This window comes from Salvelinus sp. IW2-2015, linkage group LG15 (assembly GCF_002910315.2).
Source record: "Salvelinus sp. IW2-2015 linkage group LG15, ASM291031v2, whole genome shotgun sequence".
Lineage (NCBI taxonomy): Eukaryota > Metazoa > Chordata > Actinopteri > Salmoniformes > Salmonidae > Salvelinus > Salvelinus sp. IW2-2015.
In genome coordinates this window covers 28,228,594-28,255,763 of record NC_036855.1, presented here as the reverse complement: position 1 = coordinate 28,255,763, position 27,170 = coordinate 28,228,594, and the positions used below count along the sequence as shown (strand labels likewise).

At 42.0% G+C, this 27,170-nt stretch overlaps 1 protein-coding gene across 1 annotated transcript in view; it reads left to right on the top strand.

Moving 5' to 3' along the window:
* Positions 1–27,170, top strand: part of LOC111973684 (solute carrier family 23 member 2-like) — an 87,308-nt gene that overhangs the window by 12,710 nt on the left and 47,428 nt on the right. The window contains exon 2 of the mRNA XM_024001064.3: positions 22,191–22,299. Within this exon, the coding sequence (XP_023856832.1) occupies positions 22,251–22,299 (49 nt within the window). The 5' untranslated portion in view covers positions 22,191–22,250. The remainder of the gene's footprint in view (positions 1–22,190; positions 22,300–27,170) is intronic.

Genomic DNA, 27,170 nt, shown 5'->3' with positions numbered 1-27,170 from the left:
AGGAGGGTCACTCGAAGTGTCCTGTTTGTTAGAAGCYCTGACCAGAAAGCTAGCTACAGTTGGTTTTAATCCTGTATTGAACACAAATCATCCTGTCTTCAATTTTATCGATTATTTACGTAAAAAAATACCTAAAGTTGTATTACAAAAGTAGTTTGACATTTTTTGGCAAAGTTTACAGGTAACCTTTGAGATACTTTGTAGTCACGTTTCACAATTTGGAACCGGTGTTTTTCTGGATCAAACGCGCCAAATAAATTGACATTTTGGATATATATCGACGGAATTAATCAAACAAAAGGACCATTTGTGATGTTTATGGGACATATTGGAGTGCCAACAACAGAAGCTCGTCAAAGGTAAGGCATGAATTATATTTGTATTTCTAGGTTTTGTGTCGCGCCTGCAGGGTTGAAATATGCTTCTCTCTCTTTGTTTACAATGGTGCTATACTCAGATAATAGCATTGTTTGCTTTCGCCGAAAAGCCTATTTGAATTCTGACATGTTGGCTGGATTCACAAACAGTGTAGCTTTAATTTGGTATCTTTCATGTGTGATTTAATGAAAGTTTGATTTTTATAATTTTTATAGTAATTAATTTGGATTTGGCGCTCTACATTTTCTCTGGCTTTTTGCCAAGTGAGACAGTAGCATCCCGCCTAAACTTAGATTTTTGGATATAAATATGAACTTTACCAAACAAAACATACATGGATTGTGTAACATGAAGTCCTATGAGTGTCATCTGATGAAGATCATCAAAGGCTAGTGATTAATTTTATCTCTATTTCTGCTTTTTGTTACTCCTCTCTTTGGCTGGAAAAATGGCTGTCTTTTTCTGTGACTTGGCTCTAACCTAACATAATCGTTTGGTGTGCTTTCGTCGTAAAACCTTTTTGAAATCGGACACTTTGGCTGGATTTACAACAAGTGTATCTTTAAAATGGTGTAAAATACTTGTATGTTTGAGGAATTTAAATAATGGGATTTCTGTTGTTTTGAAATTGGCGCCCTGCAGTTTCACTGGCTGTTGACGAGGTGGGACGCTACCGTCCCACATACCCTAGTGAGGTTAACTACACATGGTTGATATTACTAGTTTATCTAGCGTGTCCTGCTTTGCATATAATCGATGTGGTGCCTGTTAATTTCTCATCGAATCACAGCCTACTTCTCCAAACGGGTGATGATTTACCACTGTCGTTGCACCAAACCTAACCATAAACATCAATGCCTTTCTTTAAAATCAATACACAAGTATATATTTTTAAACCTGCATATTTAGTTAATATTGCCTGCTAACATGAATTTCTTGTAATTAGGGAAATTGTGTCACTTCTCTTGCGTTCCGTGCAAGCAGTCAGGGTATATGCAGCAGTTTGGGCCGCCTGGCTCGTTGCGAACTGTGTGAAGTCCAGTTATTCCTAACAAAGACCGTAATTCATTTGCCAGAATTGTACATAATTATGACATTAACATTGAAGGTTGTACAATGTAACAGCAATATTTAGACTTAGGGATGCCACCCGTTAGATAAAATACGTAACGGTTCCGTATTTCACTGAAAGAATAAACGTTTTGTATTCGAAATGATAGTTTCCGGATTCAACCATATCAAAGGCTCGTAATTCTGTGTGTTATTATGTTATAATTAAGTCTARGATTTGATATTTGATAGAGCAATCTGACTGAGCGACGGTAGGCAGCAGCAGGCTCGTAAGCATTCATTCAAACAGCACTTTCGTGCGTTTGCCAGCAGCTCTTCGCAATGCTTCAAGCATTGAGCTGTTTATGACTTCAAGCTTATCAACTCCCGAGATTAGGCTGGTGTAACCGATGTGAAATGGCTAGCTAGTTAGTGGGGTGCGCGCTAATAGCATTTCAATCGGTGACGTCARTCGCTCTGAGACTTGGAGTAGTTGTTCCCCTTGCTCTGCAAAGGCCGCGGCTTTTGTGGAGCGATGGGTAACGATGCTTCGAGTGGCTGTTGTCGACGTGTTCCTGGTTCGAGCCCAGGTAGGGGCGAGGAGAGGGACGGAAGCTCTACTGTTACACTGGCAATACTAAAGTGCCTATAAGAACATCCAATAGTTAAAGGTGTATGAAATACAAATGGTATAGAGAGAAATAGTCCTATAATAACTACAACCTAAAACTTCTTACCTGGGAATATTGAAGACTCAGGTTAAAAGGAACCACCAGCTTTCATATGTTCTCATGTTCTGAGCAAGGAACTTAAACGTTAGCTTTTTTACATAGCACATTTGCACTTTAACTTTCTTCTCCAACACTTTGTTTTTTCATTATTTAAACCAAATTGTACATGTTAAATTATTTATTTGAGGCTAAATTSATTTTATTGATGTATTATATTAAGGTAAAAGAAAAGTGTTCATTCAGTATTGTTGTAATTGTCATTATTACAAATACATTTTAAAAAATCGTACGATTTAATCTGTATCGACTTTTTTTGGTCCTCCAATAATCGGTATCGGCGTTAAAAATCATAATCGGTCGACCTCTAATGGTGTCACCATTTACCAGATTGCAGCAGCCACATTAAACCTTTGAATGCAGTCTACTATATAGCACCCTTTGCTTTAATACAGGTGACAGTTTTAATACTCTACTGCATCCTGTATCAAAAAGTTGTCTGGTCCTCATAACATTTCCATAGCTCACTTCATTATTCCATTTTTGTTAACAAAGCTGTACTAAACAAGCTTCCAACTTCACTGTTAAAATATAAAAATACCAAACCCCTTCACAAGGTTTGTTAACTCTTGACATTCTTCGGGTCTCCACCGAACTAGGTAAATCCGCTCTTACACTGAATAAAAATATAACAGTTCATATAAGGAAATCGGTCAATTTTTAAAGCAATTCATTAGGCCCAAATCTATGGATTTCACATGACTGGGAATACAGATATGCATTTGTTGGACACAGATACCTTAAAAAAAGGTAGGGGTTTGGATCAGAAAACCAGTCTATATCTGGTGTGACCACTATTTGCCTCATGCAGCATGACACATCTCCTTTGCATAGAGTTGATCAGGCTGTTGATTGTGGCCTGTGGAATGTTGTCCCACTCTTCAATGGCAGTGCGAAGTTGCTGGATATTGGCGGGAACTGGAACACGCTGGTGTACACGTCGATCCAGAGCATCCCAAACATGCTCAATGGGTGACATGTCTGGTGAGTGTGCAGGCTATGGAAGAACTGGGACTTTTTCAGCTTCCAGAAATTGTGTACAGATCCTTGCTACATGGGGCCGTGCATTATCATGCTGAAACATGAGGTGATGGCGGCAGATGAATGGCACGACAATGGTCCTCAGGATCTCATCATGGTATCTCTGTGCATTTAAATTGCCATCGATAAAATGCAATTGTGTTCATTGTCCGTAGCTTATGCCTGCCCATACCATAACCCCACCACCAGCATGGGGCACTCTGTTCACAACGTTGACGTCAGCAAACCACTTGCCCACATGACGCCATCCACGTCTACCATCTGCCTGGTACATTTTGAAACCGTGATTCTCCGTGAAGAGCGCACTTCTCCAGCATGCCAGTGGCCATCGAAGGTGAGCATTTGAAGTAGGTTACGACGCCGAACTGCAGTCAGGTCAAGACCCTGGTGAGGACGACTAGCACGCAGATGAGTTTCCCTGATTCGGTTTGTGCATACATTTTCTTCAGCTGTCCAGGTGGCTGGTCTCAGACGATCCCGCAGGTGAAGAAGCCGGATGAGGAGGTCCTGGGTTGGCGTGGTTACACGTGGTCTGCAGGTGAGGCCGGTTGGATGTACTACCAAATTCTCTTAAACGTTGGATAAAAATGAACATTCAATTCTTTGGCAACAGCTCTGGTGGACATTCCTGCAGTCAGCATGCCAATTGCACACTCTCTCAAAACCTCAGACATCTGTGGCATTGTGTTTTGTGACAAAACTGCATATTTTAGTGGCCTTTTTATTGTCACCAGCACACGGTGCACCTGTGTAATGATGATGCTGTTTAATCAGTTTCTGATTAATCACAGGAAGGTGCTTAATTGTTACCCAGAAATTATTTTATATTGGCTGCATTGGACCTTTTTTTAAATTACAGATTTCTTGAGTTATCTTCAATTCATTCTGACTATTTTGAGTCAGTGATACTGTCTTTGTTACTATGGTTTCTCATGGGGACAAACATGAATAACTGCCACATCGAACCACACACCAAAGACTGAAATCTCGTTTTTCTTAATGAGCAACAGAGAAACACATGCGGAATCGGTGCTTTTGGTCACTCTTTAAATTTATTTTATTGCATAAAAATCCGACATCTGTATATCCCTGTGTTTCCTAAATGTTTCGACATGCACCAGCCATTTAGACTTATGTTATCAGATAGGCAGTGCACTTTGCTGTCAGTACATAGTTACCATACAGTTGAACTGATGAGAACTTACTTCCGCACAACAGTTCTGAGAGGACTTTTTTGTGGGGAATCTAATTTGTACAGATATTTTTTTTCTATTTTTTTCAAAAAAAAAATCAATGCTTTTTCAATGCTGGCATGTCGGTGGAAACGAGGGGGGGGGAAGTGGATTGCCATTGACAAGCGCAACAAAAGGTACATTTTTCAGTATTATTGCGATGTGTAGACATTTTAATTTCAAGGTGACAGTTATTTCAGCTAACCTGGGAGAAGTCAAACGGGGCATGCAGTGCCATGTACAGTGCGTACTGTAAAAACCAAAATGTATGATACTAAACAATTGTGCTACATCTAAATTTAAAGAGGAAAAAATTATACACACACAAAGAAACATCAACACTTTGTGGACAGCAGGAGTTGATATGCAGCAATGTTTGAAATAATGTGAAGGCTGGTAAAAAAAATGTTTGCTCCACCTATGAGTCCACTGACCCAGTGATATACGCTGTGCAATGTCCCTGAAAGGGACATAGTTATTATGATGCATTATACAACGGCTGGGTCTAATCCTGAATGCTGACTGGTTAAAACCGCATTCCAGCTGTGTCTATTCCACAAGTTACCACCGGCTAAATCTATGATGTTAAAATGCCTATTTACTCTGTTCCATCTGACTGTGCAATCCACTGTCTTATCAGCACAGCCAGGCAACTTATAAACTTGATCTCCACTATAAAAGCATCTTGACATTTATCTCACATTTTTTATTTTAGACTAACAGTTGGTTTTCAACACCAGATATTTGTATGAACCTTGCTGTCTGTCTTTTCGACATTTGCAACATTGTTTCAATATTCAAATTCAATCTCCACTTGTCGCATAGTAATGAACTAGTCAGGATCAGACAGACAGGCAGCTTTTCTCAGCCAATCAAAATCATGAATCAGCATAATTTTTATATATATATATATATATATATATATATACACAAAGAAATATCAATAGAAAACAGATCAAATGAAACAGTGCAGCTATTTTGCAGTCTTTCCATCTCAGTTTGAAGTGATTGTGTTAGCCGTGTTGTTAGCTAGCTCCTCTGAACAACAGCGACCTGACGAGAGAGCACATTTTACTATGCCAGATGAAATCGCACATCATTAGCTTATTTTTATGGGTGTATCCAAATAAATGTCACTAGAAAACAGCTTATGTAAATGCAGCTACTTTGTTGTTAATCAGTCTGCACTGTTTGACGTGACTAAGTTAGCTGGAGTTGGCTAGCTAGCAAGCAAGTGATAAGAACGTTGCCAGTCAGTATGGCAATAGAACATTTAGAACGAACAACTGGGTRGCGTCTATAGATACAAAACAAACAGACTGGACGACTGGCAACCGAACAGATGGAACGAACAACCAGCCAGCTTGGGTACCAACCCTAGATTTGTTCTGGAGTATATCTTGTGGAAGGATAAAATAGTATGAATAAATTAATCAAAATAATATTTTTACTGAAAAACTGTCAATCATTATTTGAATATGTTGCTAACCCGTTGTATAAAAGTGATAATGCCCTCGAAGCCGGTGTTTTGGAGYATATATTGGCACGTTTTGCCAGCCCTCGACTTTGTCTCGGCCCTAACAACACCCAACACCCGTTCCAATATATCCTCCAAACACTGGCTTCGAGGGCATTGTCACTTAAGGAGAATACAACATTAACACACAAACACAATGAAAGGTTCTAGAACATGACTGGAAATGTGTGAATTTAACACTATATACCAACGGTCTGCAGAACAGGACTTTGTGTTCTAACAAAGCACATCATCTTTATCTAGCCAACTGCGCAACACAAATATAACTCAACTAAAGCTGCACACAGCAACATATGATATGTCACCGAATCCAAGCAATCTGTTCTCCAAGCATACAGAGTCAAGAAAGTAGACGACCCTCTGCAGTGGCTTCAAGGCCTACAGTACAATTATAATGTTTTATACAATTCAGAAAGCTCATCAGTTAGTTGGGTATAATGACATACAATGAAAATAAATAATGTTTTAATAGAATGATTTTAATAAAAAATAAATATACTGTAACTACATACTGAAATTAAATACAGAATGTCCATCGTTCATTTGAAACCACATTACTCATTTGATATCTAGTCGGTTGCCATTTAGTACTTCTGGAAGTGTATTGGACGTCAACTGGCAGATGTGAGTCAAATTGTATTTAAATGATTTAAATGCCGGCCATATTTTATGCTTTTACTTACAGGCAAAGTGGTGAAAGGGTCTGCTCCAATGGAAGGCACCCAGGTGTCACATACAGATCTGCCACAAAGATATCCTTGCCCTGCACAGTACAGTAAAAACCAAATGATTATATAAGGCACTGCCTTTAAAACATTTTACTGTGTTTGTGTGGATCAGTATTTCATGTCATAGATCAAGGCAGAGATGGGACCAAGTCACAATTTAGCAAGTCTCAAGTCTTAACCTTTGAGTCTCGAGTCAAGTCCCAAGTAATAATGGGCAAGTGTCATGTCCCAAGTTCCAGAGCTGAGGTCAAGTCACAAGTCCCTAATTTTAGGTTTTGAGTCCTCAAGTCAGTGGTTAACACTAGAACCACCAAGGCGGTCAATCTGACCATTTTCAATATTGTCATTTCAATAACTTAATTTCAATAAAAACCTTGAAACCAACTGTCCCTGACTTTTCCTAAATATGTGTGTTTTATACTATCAGTACTATTAGATAGATGTCAAACTTTCTGAGCATTTCATCCTCAGTGCCATGGCGGTCAAAATGACCCTATGCATATTTAACAGTAGAATACCTGGGCGGCAATGAGTACCAATAGCCGCCAGTCTAATAAATCCATTTAATATACACAACCTAATTGATTAATTGATATATTTTTGAAAGGTCAGTAAAAACATGATACAACACAATTTATTTCATAAGAACAGAATAGCATGTTCTTGAGTTTTATCTGCTTTGTAGTCGAGGCTATATGGCTGTGCCATGCCAATGAAATCAGCTTGTTCATTTAGCAGACATCACAGGCTTATATTCTGCTGCCCTACCACAGTCAACACATATTTTACAGTATGAATATAGCAGAAGAAAATATACTGAACCAAAATATAAACGGAACATGCAACAATTTCAAAGATTTTACTGAGTTACAGGTCATATAAGGAAATCAGTCAATTTAAATAAATAAATTCGACCCTAATCTATGGATTTCACATGACTGGGCAGGGACGCTACTGTGGGTGGGCCTTGGAGGGCATAGGCCCACCCACTGGGGAGCCAGGGCCAGCCAATCAGAATGAGTTTTTCCCCACAAAAGGGCTTTATTACAGACAGAAATACTCCTCAGTTTCATCAGCTGTTCGGATGGCTGGTCTCAAACGATCCCATATGTGAAGAGGCTGGATGTGGAACATTTCTGGGATCTTTTATTTCAGCTCATGAAACATGGGACCAACACTTTACATGTTGCGTTTCTGTTTTGTTCAGTATAGAAAGGATATTTTTCCCAAATAGCAATTGGTGATTGTCGCCAGTACTCACATGAGGAACGGGTAATATTGTTACCCGTCAGACTATTGTCAATTTAATCTTGTTTTTAGGCCACATATATTATTATATGTGTGAAATTTGTTTCAGTGTAGTTTGAATTGGCCAGCTGGGCAGGTAACTTATTTTAGTATTTACACTCTATTCGCTTCTGGATCAATCAATACATTTTCTTAACAATTACAATTTACATTTGGTGTCCTGAGGTTTCTTATGACCTAATTTATCTTATTAAATGCTTTGATTTAGCAATTACACAATTTTGAAATATCAGCAGTCAGAATGACTGTCATGGCCAGTCTAGTAGTTATGGAATTCCAGCGCACCGAGTGTTGTGTTTTTATACCAATTTCAATACAATTTTTTAAATGTAGGTTATATTTTCTGTTACAGTACATAGGCCTACGTAATAAACTTCACAGATAATGAAATGAATGTTTGAATCATCATTACTAATAGAAAGGCCACCCAAATGATGATTTATAGCTAGTGTTGATAGTACAGTTACAGTTTGACTGACATTGTGAGATCTCTAATTAGAATCAAGTGTTTCCCCCCGCCCACTACATTGGAGGTCTGTGGTTGGCTGAGAATAAACATTCATGGAAACCCATGCTGAGAGTGCATATTTTCAAGCGGCACGCGGTGAAAGTATAAGACAGTGCACAATTTTTTTCCGCATCTGCCGGCTCAGCAGAGGTGTTACAGCTCAAGTCCAAGTTAAGTCCTGAGTCATAGATGCTCTAGTCCAAGTCGACTGTCAAGTGTTAAAAAAWWTTMTCTCAAATCTCAACATTTGCGACGTGAGTTTTACTCGAGTTTAAGTCACGTGACTCGAGTCCAGATCTCTGAAACAGGGTATACCCATTTATATGTGAAACAAACTGACACAGAATTCATCAAGACAGCCTGACTCACTAATATACTGTGCAACATAAACATACCGTACCTGGTTATCTGCTAAACTAAACTATTTGGAAACATGCGGACCATTCAGGGTTACCTATAAACAAATTCCATGTGAAGTGACATTCAGCAATGTTCAACCTTAATACTACAACATATGGCATAGACAGATAAACCTGAGTCTGTTTGTGGAATTGTTATGCAAACAAACTTGGATATACAGTTMAAGTCGGAAGTTTACATACACCTTAGCCAAATAAGTTTAAACTCAGTTTTTCACAATTCCTGACATTTAATCAGAGTAAGAATTCCCTGTCTTAGGTCAGTTAGGATCACCACTTTATTTTAAGAATGTGAAATGTCCGAATAATAGTAGAGAGAATTATTTATTTCAGATTTTATTTCTTTCATCACATTCCCAGTGGGTCAGAAGTTTACATACCCTCAATTAGTATTTGGTAGCATTGCCTTTAAATTGTTTAACTTGGGTCAAAAGTTTCGGGTAGCCTTCAACAAGCTTCCCACAATAAGTTGGGTGAAGTTTGGCCCATTCCTCCTGACAGAGCTGGTGTAACTGAGTCAGGTTTGTAGGCCTCCTTGCTTGTACACGCTTTTTCAGTTCTGCCCACAAATTTTCTATGGGATTGAGGTCAGGGCTTTGTGATTGCCACCCCAATACCTTGACTTTGTTGTCCTTAAGCCATTTTGCCACAACTTTGGAAGTATGCTTGGGGTCAAGCTTTAACATAATTTTCCTCCCTCATGATGCCATCTATTTTTGAAATGCACCAGTCCCTCCTGCAGCAAAGCACCCCCACAACATAATGCTGCCATCCCCGTGCTTCACGGTTGGGATGGTGTTCTTCGGCTTGCAAGCCTCCCCCTTTTTCCTCCAAACATAACGATGGTCATTATGGCCAAACAGTTCTATTTTTATTTCATCAGACCAAAGAACATTTCTCCAAAAAGTACGATCTTTGTCCCCATGTGCAGTTGCAAACCGTAGTCTGGCTTTTTTATGGCGGTTTTGTAGTGGCTTCCTTGCTGGGCGGACTTTCAGGTTATGTCGATATAGGACTAGTTTTACTGTGGATATAGATACTTTTGTACCTGTTTCCTCCAGCATCTTCACAAGGTCCTTTGCTGTTGTTCTGGGATTGATTTGCACTTTTCGCACCAAAGTACGTTAATTCTCTGGGAGACAGAACGCGTCTCCTTCCTGAGCGGTATGACAGGTGCCTGGTCCCATGGTGTTTATACTTGCATACTATTGTTTGTACAGATGAACGTGGTACCTTTAGGCATTTGAAAATTGCTCCCAAGGATGAACCAGACTTGTGGAGGTCTACAATTTATTTTCTGAGGTCTTGGCTGATTTCTTTTGATTTTCCCATGATGTCAAGCAAAGATGCAATGAGTTTGAAGGTAGGACTGGAAATACATCCGCAGGTACACCTCCATTAGGCTAATTGACATCATTTGAGTCAATACAAAGCTTCTAAAGCCATGAAATAATTTTTGCGAATTTTCCAAGCTGTTTAAAGGCACAGTCAACTTAGTGTATACACTTTTGACCCACTGGAATTGTGATTAGGTGAAATAATCTGTCTGTAAACAATTGTTGGAAAACATACTTGTGTCATGCACAAAGTAGATGTCCTACCTAACTTGCCAAAACTATAGTTTGTTAACAAGAAATGTGTGGAGTGGTTGAAAAACAAGTTTTAATTGACTCCAACCTAAATGTATGTAAACTTCCGACTTCAACTGTACGTATTGTGTCTGAGCCGTTGAATTGCGACTCCCCTTTGTCCTTATACTGATGTTTCGCTTGTTTGATTGCCTTGCGGAGTGAATAACTACACTGTTACACATATTCCCGGTCATCTTTCCATGGCTAAATGCGGTGGTTCGCACTTTCAGATTTACACAAATGCTGCCATCTTTCCAAGGTTTCTGGTTAGGGTAGGTTTTAAGTCACAGTGGGAACAACATATCCTATGCGCTTCCTTATAAATCTCCCTGAATCAGCGTATACATCTATATTATTCTCTGAGGCTACCCGAAACATGTTCCAGTCCGCGTGATCAAAACAATCTTGACGCGTGGATTCCGATTGGTCAGACCAGCATTGAATGGTCCTTGTGATGGGTACATCCTGTTTGAGTTTGTCTATAGGATGGGAGAAGCAAAATGGAGACGTGGTCGGATTTTCCCGATCGGAGGCTGGGGGAGGGCCTTGTATGCATCGCGGAAGTTAGAGTAGCAGTGATCCAGTGTTTTGCCAGCCCAGATACTGCAATCGATATGCTGATAGAATTTAGGTAGCCTTGTTCTCAAATTTGCTTTGTTAAAATCGTCAGCTACAATAAATGCAGCCTCCAGATATATGGTTTCCAGTTTGCATATAGTCCAGTGGAGTTTCTTGAGGGCCATCATGGTCTCGGCTTGGGGGGATATACACCGCAGTGACAATAACCAACTAGAATTCTCTTAGGAGATAATACTGACCGCATTTGATTTGAGGAATTCTAGGTCCTGTGAACAGAAGGACTTGAGTTCCTGTATGTTGTAGGTTGTTACAATTACACCATGAGTCATTAATCATGAAATATACACCCCGCCCTTCTTCCCTGAGAGATGTTTATTCCTGTCAGCACGACAAAGAATCCCGGTGGCTGTACCGACTCCGACAGCATGTCCCCAGAGATGGGGACATGTTTCTGTGAAACAGAGTATGTTACAATCCCGGATGTCTCTGGAAAGCAACCCTAGCCCTAATTTTGTCTACCTTGTTATCTAGAGACTGGACATTAGCGAGTAAAATACTCGGGGAGTGGTGGGTGATGTGTGCACCTCTGAAGTCTGACCAGAAGGCCACTCGTCTACCTCTCCTGTGAAGGAGTTGTTTTGGGTCAGCCTCTGGAATCAGTTCGAATGCCTTGGGTGGTTCAAACATAGGATCCGCTTCGGGAAAGTTGTATTCCTGGTTGTAGTGCTGGTAAGTTGACGTCGCTCTGATATCCAATAGTTCTTCCCGGCTGTATGTAATAACACTAAAGATTTTCTGGGCTAACAATGTAAGAAATAATTATTTATTTTRTAAACGAAATACTACATAGTTTCCTAAGGATTAGAAGCGAGGCGACCCTCTGTCGACGCCATCTTGCAATATTTTTCAGGAGAAGGATTAAGTAGCTAGCGTAATACAAAGTGTGTGCTTTTACAATCAATTCATGCAATTATTCACTATAAGCAGGTATTGCTGAAAAATAGAGTTGAACAACTATGGTTTATACACTAACAGTCAACGACCAAAAGGACATTTTAATTACCTGATGCACCCCAGACCTGCTGAAAGACCTTGTCTTATGTAGCTTGGGTCTTCATCTTCTCTCAGCCTGATGACAAGGTCTATGTTTGAGCCCTTATAGTCTATCCCACACTATTTGCACAATGACCTTACTTCTTCCACCGAGTATTGAAAAGTAAGTGTTGTTGATTTGATTATAACTTAAGGACATTTTTGGGATACAGGCCCAAAAATGTATATCACTTCAAGTAAAAAGCAAAAACATGCAAAACACTAATTTGATCAAATTCATCAAAAGGGTGGGGAGAATGTCTGAAAATTGACTTTGTGAGAATTATGATTATAATGGGGGAACCAACGTTACTCCTCACTATCCCTAAACGAGGCCAGTAACAATCATTTTAACTGCTATGCATTGACCTTGCCTTAATTTATATTACGGGGAGTAACTTTGCATTGCTATGCTACATCTGTACCTTTGACTAAGCTAGTTAGCATTGCTAGCTAATGTTAGCTAGATCAGCTAAAAATAACAATTTCTTCTAGCACTCAGTACAACTTGGAAACTAACAGTAGTAGAAAGGTTTTCACACGTTTCAAACATACTTATGGTTGGTTGTGTATACAATACAGTTACAGGGGTTTGTCAACTTTACGGGTTTATATTCAGGAGCGATAGCACCACATGTACATACATTTGTATATATAGTGTATGTGGACATCCCTTCAAATTAGTGGATTTGGCTATTTCATCCACACCCATTGCTGACAGGTGTATAAAATCTAGCACACAGCCATGCAATCTTCATAGACAAACATTGGCAGTAGAATGGCCTGTACTGAAGAGCTCAGTGACTTTCAATGTGGCACCATCATAGGATGCCAGCTTTCCAACAAGTCAGTTCGTCAAATTTCTGCCCTGCTATGAGCTGCTCCGGTCAACTGTAAGTGCTGTTATCGTGAGGTGGAAACGTCTAGGAGCAACAACGGCTCAGCCGCGAAGTGGTAGGCCACACAAGCTCACAGAACAGGAACACCGAGTGCTGAAGCGTGTAGCGCATAAAAATCACCTGTCCTCCGTTGCAACACTCTCACTACAGAGTTCCAAACTGCCTCTGGAAGCAACGTCAGCACAAGAACTGTTCGTATGGAGCTTCATGACATGGTTTTCCGTGGCCGAGCAGCAGTAAACAAGCCTAAGAAATACCATGCGCAATGCCAAGCGTCGGCTGGAGTGGTGTAAAGCTTGCCGCCATTGGACTCTGGAGCAGTGGAAATGCGTTCTCTGGAGTGATGAATCACGCTGTTTGGCGGATGCCAGGAGGACGCTACCTGCCCCAATGCATAGTGCTAACTGTAAAGTTCGTTGGAGAAGGAATAATGGTCTGGGATAGTTTTTCATGGTTCGGACGAGGCCCCTTAGTTCCAGTAAGGGGAAATGTTAACGCTACAGCATAAAATTACATTCTAGATGATTCTGTACTTCCAACTTTGTGGCAACAGTTTGGGAAAGGCCCTTTCCTGTTTCAGCATGACAATGGCCCCATGCGCAAAGCGAGGTCCATACAGAAATGGTTTGTCGAGATTGGTGTGGATGAACTTGACTGGCCTGCACAGAGCCCTGACCTCATCCCCATCGAACACCTTTGGGATGAATTGGAACGGTGACTGCGAGCAAGGCCTAATCGCCCAACATCAGTGGCCGACCTCACTAATGCTGTTGTGGCTGCATAGAAGCAAGTCCCTGCAGCAATAATCCAACATCTAGTGGAAAGCCTTCCCAGAGGAGTGGAGGCTATTATAGCAGCAAGGGGGGGACCAACTCATTATTATTGCCCATGATTTTGGAATTAAATTTTCAACTAGCAGATGTGTCCACATACTTTTGATCATGTAGTGTACCTTTTTTCTTTGGAGTTCAAAAACTGGCTGCTACTACAACCCCGTAGAATGAGGAAGTAAGCAGCTACTGCGACACGTAGAATGAGGATGTAGCCAAGCCAATAGAAAGAGAAGCATCCAGGAGCCAACTAAAAGAGGGGGCAGGTTTTGGGCGTGTTTTCCCTGGGCGGTTCTTGCCTGGTCATGGAAGAACCGCCCAGGACACGGGTCGCAGTCTTACCAAACTCTGACGCGGATTGTGGTGTGTTTGCCCGCCGTAGGCAACATGTGACTAAGATTACACTGCTGTGCTGGGTCACAACGTGTCTCTGGACCTCAGAGAGAGAAGAGCAAGGGAAATGAAGAAAAGAAAGACAGTGTCACCGTGTGTTGGTGTAACTTCTGTGGCTCAGAGTGTGATCACTGAATCGCTCACGTGCATGTTCCATTTCTCTGAATAACATTCCATTCCAGCCTGGGGCGCAGGCAGGTAAGTAAGCAGGCTTCAATGCTTAGGTAACAGAATACAACGGTCACAAATAGGGCTGTTACGGTGACATCAATACACTGTGATGAAAGAAATACAAGCTGAAATAAATCGTTCTCTCTACTATTATTCTGACATTTCACATTCTTAAAATAAAGTGATGATCCTAACTGACCTAAGACAGGGAATTTTTACTAGGATTAAATGTCAGGAATTGTGAAAAACTGAGTTTAAATGCATTTGGCTAAGGTGTATGTAAACTTCTGACTTAAACTGTATATTTACATGGGGAATTCATATCCATGTTTGGATTCTTTACATTGATAGGACCATGTGAATATACTGTTTAGTCAACTCCACTGTGTTAGTGTTTGTAGTGAGCGGTGCTTAGTCTATGTGTACTGTACAATATAGGCTTGGATTCCATAGATAGCTGCTCTGTTGCAATACACTACACACACCCTTTCTGCCTGCTGTCTTTCATTAGTATGTAAGCCCTTTTTTGTTGTAGGTGTACTGTATAGATGGTATAGCTGTCATCTCAACAGCGACCCCAACCTCCCCCGCCACACACCAACACACACACCCCAGCATAGTTCCGTGGCCTCTGACCTTTCCAGGCCAATGCTCTCTTGACCTTTTATTGTTGTCCGAGTGAGAGGAGATAGAGATGCAGGAGTGATGGAAGAGCGATGGAGAAGAAACAGATAAGCAGCAAAGCTGCATAGTTGCAATACACACACACACCCTTTTGTGTTGTAGGTGTACTGTATAGATGGTTTAAACATAACCATGTTTGATTAGTATTTAAGCTCTTTGTGATGGGCTGTATAGCGGTGGAGCATTAACATGGTTTAATAGACCTTCCTAGGGTGTCGGCATTCTTTCATCCTCAAACTCAGTCAGCGACAGTCGGGGTCTATTGTGTTTAAATAGTGCCCCCCCACAGAGTCAACTAATGAATTGCAACAGCAACACCAGCCACAGCTGCTGTAATGAAAAGGACTAGAGAGATTTACAGCCAATAGCTCTTATCCCCTCTGAGGGAAACGTCACAATGCCACTCTGTCACTCTTCTATTCAGCTACTTTTGTTAGAATTTTTAACAAAGAAGAGTTGGCCGTGTTGCCTCTGTTCTGTATCTCAAAGGTTAAGAGTATTTAGTGTTTTAACAGATCTGTCTCCACCAACAGTACATAAACTAAGTGCTGTAGTCTTGACTCTTGTTCAATTCAAACTAGAGGTTGACCGATTTTATGATTTTTCAACGCCGATACTGATTATTGGAGGACCAAAAAAAGTAGATACCGATTAATCGGCCGATCTTTAAAAAAATATATATATATATTTGTAWTAAGGCCAATTACAGCAATACTGAATGAACAATGAACACTTTTTATTTTAACTTAATATAATACATAAAGAAAATCCATTTAATCTCAAATAAATAATGAAACGTGTTCAATTTGGTTTAAATAATGCAAAAACAGTGTTGGAGAAGAAAGTAAAAGTGCGACATGTGCCATGTAAAAAAGCTAACGTTTAAGTTCCTTGCTCAGAATAAGAGAACATATGAAAGCTTGTGGTTCCTTTTAACGTAAGTCTTCAATATTCCCAGTTAAGAAGTTTTAGGTTGTAGTTATTATAGGAATTATAGGACTATTTCTCTCTATACCATTTGTATTTCATATACCTTTGACTATTGGATGTTCTTATAGGCACTTTAGTATTGTCAGCCTAATCTCAGGAGTTAATAGGCTTGAAGTCATAAACAGCGCTGTGCTTCAAGCATTGCTAAGAGCTGCTGYCAAACGCAGTAAAGTGCTGTTTGAATGAATGCTTACGAGCCTGCTGCTGCCTACCACRGCTCAGTCAGACTGCTCTGTCAAATATCAAATCATATACTTAGTTATAATAAACACACAGAAATACGAGCCTTTGTTCATTAATATGGTCAAATCCAGAAACTATCATTTCGATAACAAAACGTTTATTCTTTCAGTGAAATACGGAACCGTTACATATTTTATCGAACGGGTGGCAACCCTAAGTCTAAATATTGCTGTTACATTGCACAACCTTCAATGTTATGTCATAATTATGTTCAATTGTGGCAAATGAATTACGGTCTTTGTTAGGAAGAAATTGTCTTCACACAGTTCYCAACGAGCCAGGCTGCCCAAACTGCTGCATATACCCTGACTCTGCTTGCACTGAACGCAAGAGAAGTGACACAATTTCCCTAGTTAATATTGCCTGCTAACATTAATTTATTTTAACTACATATGCAGGTTTAAAAAAATATACTTGTGTATTGATTTTAAGAAAGGCATTGATGTTTATGGTTAGGTACATTTGTGCAACGAAATTGGTTTTTTCCCCCGCGAATGCGCTTTTGTTAAATCATCACCCGTTTGGCGAGTTAAAGTAGGCTGTATTCAATGATAAATTTAACAGGCACCAGCATTAACTAGCTTGTTCTGCATTGCATATAATCAATCTAGTAATATACATAAACCATGTGTAGTTAACTACTGGTTATGTGAAGATAAAATAAATAAAAATTACAAGAAGTTTAATGCTAGCTAGGCAACTTACCTTGGCTCCTTGCAGCCACAAGGTCATTTAGATGCTGCACTCGCGTAACAGGTGGTCAGCCTGCCACGCAGGTCTCCTCTGGATTGCAATGTAATCGGCGTCCCAAAAAGGCCGATTACCGATTGTTATGAAAACTTGAAATCGGCCCTAATTAATCAGCCAACCTCTAATTCAAACAGTCTGTTTCTGTTGCTAAACTAGTAACTGTTTAACTATTATTATTATTGAGGAGAAGAGTGCCCATGCTTTTCTAGAGCAAGTGGCTTTGTCTTCTGATTTTTTTTTTTTGCACAGAGAACTGTAGGAAGAGGACTTGAAGTGTTGTGTTTGTGTGCGTGCGTCTGTCTGTCTCTTATTGCTGGGGGAGGACGGCCTCACAAAAAGACGGCCCCCCATCCAAACAAGAAAGGACGGCCCCCCATCCAAATCTGCACCACCACATCCCCAATGACTCCAACTGCCACTCATTCACACAAAACCCTGGTCCAAAGCTGTCATCTTCAAACAGTGACCCACCACTCCCTCGCCACACACCAACACACACACCCCAGAATAGTTCTGTGGCCTCTGACCTTTCCAGGCCAATGCTCTCTTGACCTTTATTGCTGTCCGAGTGAGAGGAGGTGCAGTAGTGATGGAAGAGAGATGGAGGAAARGGATAAGCAGCAAAGCTGCATAGTTACAATACACACACCCTTTCTTATATATTTAAGCCTTTTTGTGTTGTAGGTGTACTGTATAGATGGTTTAAACATAACCATGTTTGATTAGTAATTAAGCTCCTTGTGATGGGCTGTATAGCGGTGGAGCATTAACATGGTTTAATAGGCCTTCCTGGGGTGTCGGCATTCTTTTATCCTCAGGACCAGAGAGATTTACAGCCAATAGCTTTTATCCCCTCTAAGGAGGGAAACTTCACAATGCCACTCTGTCACTCTTCTCTACAGCTACTTTTGTTAGAATTTTCAACAAAGAAGAGTTGGCCGTGTTGGTCCAAAGCTGTCATCTCAACAGCGACCCCACCCTCCCCCGCCACACACCAACAACACACACACCCCAGCAGTGTAGCCTAGTGGTTAGAGCGTTGGACTAGTAACCGAAAGGTTGCAAGTTCGAGTCCCCGAGCTGACAAGGTACAAATGTGTCATTCTGCCCCTGAACAAGGCAGTTAGCCCACTGTTCGTTCCTAGGCCGTCATTGAAAATAAGAATTTGTTCTTAACTGACTTGCCTAGTTAAATAAAGGTAAAATAAATAAATAGTTCTGTGGCCTCTGCCCTTTCCAGGCCAATGCTCTATTGACCTTTTATTGTTGTCCGAGTGAAAGGAGATAGAGATGCAGGAGTGATGGAAGAGAGATGGAGGAAACGGATAAGCAGCAGAGCTGCATAGTTACAAAACCTTCAGAGACCCTGTCTGCCATGATCAATACTATTATCTAGAGTTAGGGGGCTTTCATACCAAATTGGTTTGGAGCGTTTTTTCCCCGAACTCTAGCATGTTTCCCCCTTAGTGTTCACACCAGTCCAAATTAACTGAACTATCTGCACTCGGGAGCGCAATAAACAACGCACTGTGGTTCGCTCAAAAAGAGTGGCCTCGGTCCAATTACATGCGTGCCATGGTGCAGTTCGCTGTAGGTGAGAACGCAGTCCGGACCAAACACAGGAAAAGAACCAGAAGCGGGGCATTATTATTGGTTGTTTGACTGTGAGTATTTGATGAAATGCACACAGTACCATCATTTCATATCTATGAAGCGTTATGTGAGTTGCAAGCAGCGCATTTAAGATCACATCCGATGCAGATTAGGGGAGACTGGGCTGGGGCTATACCCGTGATTATAGCGTAGTCATGACGCAGTTAGAGCGCAGTTCCTCCCGCGCGTTGTTGGAAGACCCAAGCGAAAGTAATATGAAGTTTGTGACACAAAATAGATGGATTTTAATGTGAGCATTTTTCAACAACAAAAAAAAAAAAWWTTACTTGCATGAACACGGTTTTGTTTAGGCATTTTAGTTTGTTTGACATTTTGCAATGTAAAACCAACCGGACCAAAAAAACACAATGTCATAAATAATCGAACTCTGATTCAAACTATAGCTCAAAACAGGGGTCTCCAACTGGTAGATCACGAGCACCAGTAAGTAGCTACCTACGAGTAGCTCGCCAAGCAATTCTGAAAGTACATGCCTTTTTTTCATCGCAAACTGTCATAAATATACAGCTCCTGGCTACTATCCAATCAAAGCCACATTTGACATTATCCCAGTCGTTTTTAGCCACTATTGGCTTAACGTAACACAATAACTCACAATTAATTTCCAGCAATATTACCCGTATGTCTGTCTGGTGCGTGCGTTTATCACTCCGTATGTAGCCAGTTAGCGCTGCTAATGATAACCGTCTTGTGCGTAGAGAAAAATTTTCTCCTAAAACATTCTCAATTAAATGTTAACTGTAAAGTAGGCATACCTGACATAACTATATTATGATTATGTGTATCAATTTGGTGGCCATTGTTTAACAAACTGTGCCATGACATGTGCTGCAGCAGTAGGCCAAACAGCAGAAACATCGCTAGACCAACACATTCCTCACTTTCCAGTTGGGCAATTTAAAGGGGAACAACACAAAAACCCCAAACTGTTCGTTTTTTATACCCAGACCTGAAAAATGGTCTTCTGGTGTGATTTTAAGAATTGACATGGACTCAGAACATACATTTTTGTTGTGTCTCTATGAATAATTGTAATATTGAGACTAAAATATTTAGAAAAAATCCCAGACCAGGAAAAATAAAACTGAGAAAACAGAATTTAGGGAAAATACCAAATATCATGTTGAGGGGCCAGTCATTCCAAATACGGGTTGCTAACCATTATTTTCACAGGTATATTGACAGAAGAGAAGAATGTGCCTGTTTGAACGCTTTTAAAAAACGAGTAGCTCGCAACCTTTCATTCTTTTTAAGTAGCTCTCGTTCTAGAAAATGTTGGAAACCCCTGGCTCAGACCTGTGTGTGAAAATGCACTTTGTTTGGCTGTTATGTCCCTTTCACATCCCTAGTATGAAATTATTCAAGGGCAGATCAAATACAGATAAGATCATAGGTTATCTATTTGGTTTCTGAATAGAAAAGTACCAGCAGAAGCCTCTCATGAATAGGCCCCTAGGCCTAGGTTGCTTAGCTCTCTGACATTTGTTGTAGATTGTTGGCTAGACTAAGCATAACAATTTATCGTTCTTGCAAAGACCTGACCATGCTTAGCTGTGGACAATTATCTGGTAAGACTGGGATACATACACACACACACACATCTGGTGGGCAGGGATTGTGTTCCTCCTCAAGTGGAATCTTACATCACTGTGGAACAGAGCTCAGGTTACCATGGTGATGTAGCCAGCACTGTCAACCATGGGTATACTGGGTAGGGTTAAAGTTAGCGTTGCACGTGTCTTTCTCCTCTTTCTCTGTTCCCCTTTTCTCTCTGTCTCTGTCTTTTTCTATTTCTGTCTCTCATGCTCTCCGTTTCTCTTTTTACCTACCCTGTATCTCCACACATTCTAGTACACAGTGTATGTGCTTCTGATAAAGAAGTTGTCTGTTTAAGCAATAAGGCACTAGGGGGGGGGGGTGGTATATGGCCAATATACCACGGCTAAGGGCTGTTCTTATGCACAACGCAGAGTGCCTGGATACAGCCCTTAGTCGTGTTATATTGGCCATATACCATAAACCCCCCGAGGTGCCTTATTGCTATTATAAACTGCTTACCAACGTAATTAGAGCAGTAAAAATAAATATTTTGTCATACCTGTGATATATGGTCTGATATACCACGGCTGTCAGCCAATCAGCATTCAGGGCTCGAACCACCCAGTTTATAATTGTTGTTATAGGACTGTGTGCATAGGACTATATCCCTCTGGGTGGACAATAAACAGATTGAACATGAGGTTATTCTAGGCGCTTCTGTAAAGTTCTGATTTCGTATTCTTGTAAATTTCACTTCTGTTTCTCTGCAACTAACCTGTACCCCCGAACATTGACTCGGTAKCGGTACCCCCTGTATATAGCCTTGGTATTGTTATTTTATTGTGTTACTTTTTATTTTATTTTTAACTTTAGTTTATTTAGTAAATATTTTGAAAACTATTTCTTGAACTGCATTGATGGTTAAGGGCTTGTAAGTAAGCATTTCACGGTAACACCTGTTGTGTTCAGGGGATGTGACAAATAACATTTGGTTTGAACTGCAAGGAGTCATAACTGACTGAAAACACACACTCACACACACACACACTGAAATGTGTACCCTTCAGAATCCAGGGTTTGAAGAGAGGGTGATTGATTGTTGTCAACACGAAGACATCAGCTCCATGGGTCTCTGTAACTCTCGGTTTCTCTCTGTGTCTCATGGTGGACGCTCTCTCTGACAAATGTGATGAGCCCTTTGATGTTGTTGACGTTCATTGTTTCTGTGGTTTCCATGCCCCGGGGGTAGTAAATGGTGTGCAAGTCAGTCAGCCGCACAGACACAAAGTCTCTGTCTCTCTCTCGCTCCGCTCGGCTCACATGCTAGTGTCTCTAAAACTGGGCTCAACGAATTGAGCCGGGAGAAACAGAGCTGTGGTAGTCCCTGTCACACATAACACTGTAGCCTATGGGTCAGACCATACACACACACACCACTGTAGTCTACTATGGGACAGACTGCCACTGTAGGACACTGTTAGGGCACCAACTCATGTGTTTTATTATTACTTACATGTCACGAAAAGGTGTGTGTGATAGGCCTATGGCTTTGTAACAAGCTTGTGTGTGTGTGTGTGTATAGAGAGAGGGCTCAATTAATCAATGTCATTAATTACCTGACTCATGAACGGTTAATGAATGTTGGCTGTCATATTAACTACTATCTCACCCTCTCCCCTTACCCCTCACCTGTCCACCCCCCACCTCTCTCCTCTGTCTCTCTCAGCCTCTTTCTCCCCCTCCCCCTCTCTATCGCTTTCCCCCCTCTTTCAGCCCTCCCACACAGATGCACCCCGCTGCCCAGCTCGACAGGAGCGATGGGATGTGTCAACTAGGTACTTTACTTGCCAACATTAAACACTAACTGGGGGAAGGAAGGGGTGAGGGGCTTAGGAAAGGGAAAGAGGGGGGCATGATGTCAAACTAGGTACTTCACACATTGACCAATCCAAAACCTGAAGAATGATGAGAGGCAAGGGGGGGGGGGAAAAGGGGCGCGTTCAACACTTGCTGGCAGACACAAGAGAAAGGGGAGCTAGAAGAATGGAGGATAGGAGAGAGTTGTTGCAGAGGAGGTAGATAAGGGTGAGGAAAGGCTAAGACAGAAGGAAGCTCAGGGCTAGGTCCCGGAACTAGATAAAGCTACTCCTGGACTAAAAAGCTTTCTCTGGAGACTGGAGAGGAGGCTAGTCTATCATTTTTAAAGCAGAGGATGGGTGAGGGTGTTGGGGAAAGGTATTAGTCTGACAAAAAGGCCCCCATGCCACGTGAGAAAGTTATAGCGAAAACTCTACGCAAGTTTAGTGTGCCTGCAATTTATCACAATTATAACTCTACTTCAGGCAAGCAAAAATCGAGAGGGACTTCCTTAGGATTTTCGGTCTAGCCTACCCAGTGCTTGTTTACAAAATATGCACAGACCGCCCCCTCCTCGTCTTACCGGATGTGCGTTCGATCTTTGCCGGGTATGCCAGCGTACTATCCCGCTAGGCTCTGAAATATCCATGTCGTCATTCAGCCTATCGATTTCGTGAAACATAGGATATTACAGTGAATGTCCCGTGGGTTGGGTAGACCATAGGATATTCGTGTTCGTACCTGCGATCTAATTTATATGTCCAATGATGGGCAAATCACCGATTGTCAGGCGAGTATATTGACGGTAACGGCCAGCTTCCCACTCGCCCTTCTCCGGCCGGACGAGGCATCCGGTTCTTCTGTCCTCTGTACCATGCGTCGCTCCTCTGCAAAATAGCAGGGAGAGTCGGGCCCTGTTGGGTGTTTGGATAATGTCCTGTGCGTCCTCCTTGTCGTAGAAAGAAATCTTTGTGTCTAATCCGATGTGAGCGAGCAGCGTGTCCTGGATATCCAAGGAAAGCTCTTTTTTTTTTACCCCGCGTTTTCTCCCCAATTCGTTTTTGAGGGTATCCAAATTGTTAGTAGTCTCACTGTCACATGGTCTCTGACACCCACAACTCCGAACCGAAACAAGAGAGACTATAAAACCAAACGGAAAGCGACCCCACACATGACCAGTATCAGAGAGCCATCGAACGATCCCACAGACCACCCACAACCTAAAGCCGCACCTGCTATTACCTCTCCCTGCTAACACAGCGCTCCATTCCAACCTGAGTATAGCCACCACGGCATCTCCTCCATCCACCGTCTTGTCTCGTGCCCAACGGCGTAATCATTACACCCGTCCTGTACACCTTACCCATACTTCCGCATCTCTGTGTTCAGCGTATGCCCATTCTCGTCGCCTCCCCCCGGAGCTCTTTCTCTCACTTCTTTGTCTATCCTCGGCTCTCCTCCTCCATTTGCTCATCAGTACCTGTCTATGCACCTATACTGCTTGTGCACTAATTGTATGACACGCTCCTTAATCTCTCTTCTCCGTGCCCAAACAACCCATCCACTTGCAACTACCTGTCTATCCTCCCGAACGCATGATGCCCGTTGTCCTTGTTAGAGCCAATATTCGCTTCCGCCTCGCACCCAAGGATGCCTGTCTTTAATCCTCCCTCCAATGCCCCCTGCTCTGTGTTCATCCTCCCCGCGAGAGCTGTGCCCCTGTCTTGTCGTACAGATGTCCCCATGCCCCAGGTATCTCTGCTGGACCCGTTCGCTTATCCTCCCCAATGCCCTGTCCGTATCCTAGCGTCCGCGTCCACACCTGTGTCTGTACCTACCTCCCCCCGCCAGCAATGGAGGCGCCCCAGGATCTTTAAGACAATTTTCCTGTCCCCACATGCCCTTTTTTATCCTCCCCCACGAGCCCTGTCCTCTCATCGCTTACACCGCAATTGCCCTGTCATGTGTATTCGCATCCAACCACATTAATTGCTACCCATAAGATCATATTATTATCATACCTACTTAACGCCCAAAAGAACCCATCGTACTCACCACCCTATCGCACATTAGCCACTATGACCCTGTGTCTGTTGGTATCGCTCCAACTGTAAAAAACTCTGACATGCCTTGCGTCTCCTGTGATCAGTCCCCATTTTTATAACACAATGCTTATCCCGTGGCCTTCTTTCTAATGCCGTAAATGCACGCATCAATGAATCTTACCTGTGTTCATGTGAATGTTACCAACGTAACCCCGACACCAAATGCCCTTCATCTATCAATCCAACTACCCTGCCATATGCCCAGTCAGGTCTTTATCCGTCACAGCACAGATGCCCTGTCTTTATCTCCCTCAATCTGCCCTGTTCTTGATTGCCATCCCAATCAATGCCCTGTTCTGCCGATTTCCCTCTCTCCAGTTTCGCACCATTGTCGTGCTTTGTCCACCAAGAAATGCCCTGATCTTATCCTACCCAATGCCCTAGTCTAATCTCACTCCAAGCCAAATGCCCCTGTCATTTATCCTCCTTCCAATATGCGCCGTCTGTCAATATCCTCCACCCTAATATCTTTATCCTAGCCAAGCCCCCTGTCTTTAATCCTTCCCACCAATGCACCTGTCTTTATCCTTCCAATGCCCTGTCTTTATCCTTCCCAATACCCTGTCTTTATCCTTCCATCTGTCTACCAATGCCTCCTTTCCCTTTATCTTCTTCCCAATCCCTTGTTCTTTTATTCCTTCTATCCGCTCTCCTCCCTCATCCCCTACCTCCTTCTCTGTTTGTAATCGACAGCATGTACTGTATGAGATACATATCTGGGTTTGTGTCCCGAAATGCACTCTATTCACTTTTTAGTGCAGTACTTTTTACCAGGGCCCATAGAGCTCTGATCAAAAGTAGTGCACTATAGAGGGAATAGGGTGCCATTTTGAATCTTTCTTGGTCTTCCAGGCCCATCCCAGTATCAGGTATTTCCACAGTCCTGGATCCCCTCTGACCTTTGATGATCCAGTCTAGGGTAAAGAGAAGGGGACTGTGCAGATACTGTTGCCTCAGGTCAAGTCTTGGGCTCTGGAACCAGGACCAGACCGCTGTCTCTCTGTTAAACTCAGCTTTAGGCGCCAACCCTGCTTCCCAGCCACAGCCTCAGTGACCCCCGTGGAGCCTTTTGATCCAGTGGGCAAAGGCCCAGTTTCATAGTAAGAAATAATCGCCATTTCTCCATACACATATGTATTGGTCACTTAGTGCAGAATCTAATCCCTATTTCTTGTTTGTACTTCTCACTACTCTAAAGTCGTATCAAATTGGAATCCCGACCATACCAACCGTCCACACCACGTCTATTGAAAAGGCAATTATGACACAGAATTAAGAGAGGATCAATCTCTCTCTCTCGCCCCTGAGCAATGTTATCTTCGAGCTCATGCTCTCGCTACGTCTACTCTTTCACTGCATGTATCTCTTCTAGTGGCACTGCCAACACAAGTCCTCACTCGCGAGAGCCATCAACGCGTAAGGGAAGTGCGGGTGAAGATCGAGTCGAACACCGTCCTACAGGATGTTTCTACTGGAAAGTCCAAGTCAAAGGAGAAAAGCAAACAGCAGCCAACATAGGTGGTCCTTGCATATGCTGGGGGAACTCCATTCAGAGACTGTTGGGAGAAGTGGGAAACAAAGTCTTCCAGTGTAAAGCTGCTGTTAGAGAGAGTACACTTGCCAACTAGTAGAAAACAATAAGAGAGCCAAAAAGGTCTCGTCGATTCAAGGGCAATAGGACGCCCGACAGGTATTAAAGAATCTGAAATATACTTTGAATTTGATTTAACACTTTTTTTGGGGTACTAACCATGATTCCCATATGTTATTTCAATATTTTGAGTGTCTCGACAATTATCCTACAATATAAAAAAAAAAATCTATATATTATAGGATATGATATATATATATATATATTATTTATAGTATATTTTTTTTTGTTAAACACTGGAATGATGTAGGGTGTCCACTCTGACTGGTACCGGCATTTTCTCCATATCGGCCAGCTCTAGTATTCCCACCCACCTTCATATCCTGCTGAACCAGGATAGCAGAATGCATCACTGCCGCCCGAGGTTATAAGGCTGTCTGAGGACTGAGGGACCAACACGGCCTCAATTGTTGACAATCTTGAAAGCATCTCAGCACCAAAACTGCCAATTAAACAGTATTTGCTAGAAAATGAGATATAAGACTATTTGTAATGGGGAAAGTGCGCTTCTCCACTCAAGACGTTGGCATCAATTTTGCTGAGAATTGTAAATATTTCTTATAGTTAAAAGGGACAGGCACCTGGAACACACTGATCAGTGGTTGCAAGGGTAGTTAGTCTAGGAGCTCATTATAGTCGTGCAGCTTCGTAACCACATGACGCTCTTTTCACTACGTTTAGCCAGTGCGCCCCTGCTGTGCGAGAGAGGTTAAGGACGAGGTGTTGGCGTCAAACCCCAACCGTCCTCAGGATGTGTGGCAGTCAGTGATCACCAAGAACCCAGTGGAAGGAGCAAGCAATTAACTGATGGTACATGAAAAGCGCCACGAGGAAGATACGTCAGCATACCTGTAAGAGGTGTATGGATTTGATTAATGTGTTGAGCATGTGAGGTTGTGTGTACGATAGCCATTGCCAGATTCTGCAGTAGGCCAGGGAGGAAGCAATGATGCAACGAGCCGGCATTATGCATCTTTGCGAAAGATGGAGGAAAAATAAGCCAACTTATCACCTCGCCAAACGACCTAGCCTGGAAGAGGCAGCATGGTAAGGAGGAGAGTCAAAAGAAATAGGAATCGATCATTCCTAAAGT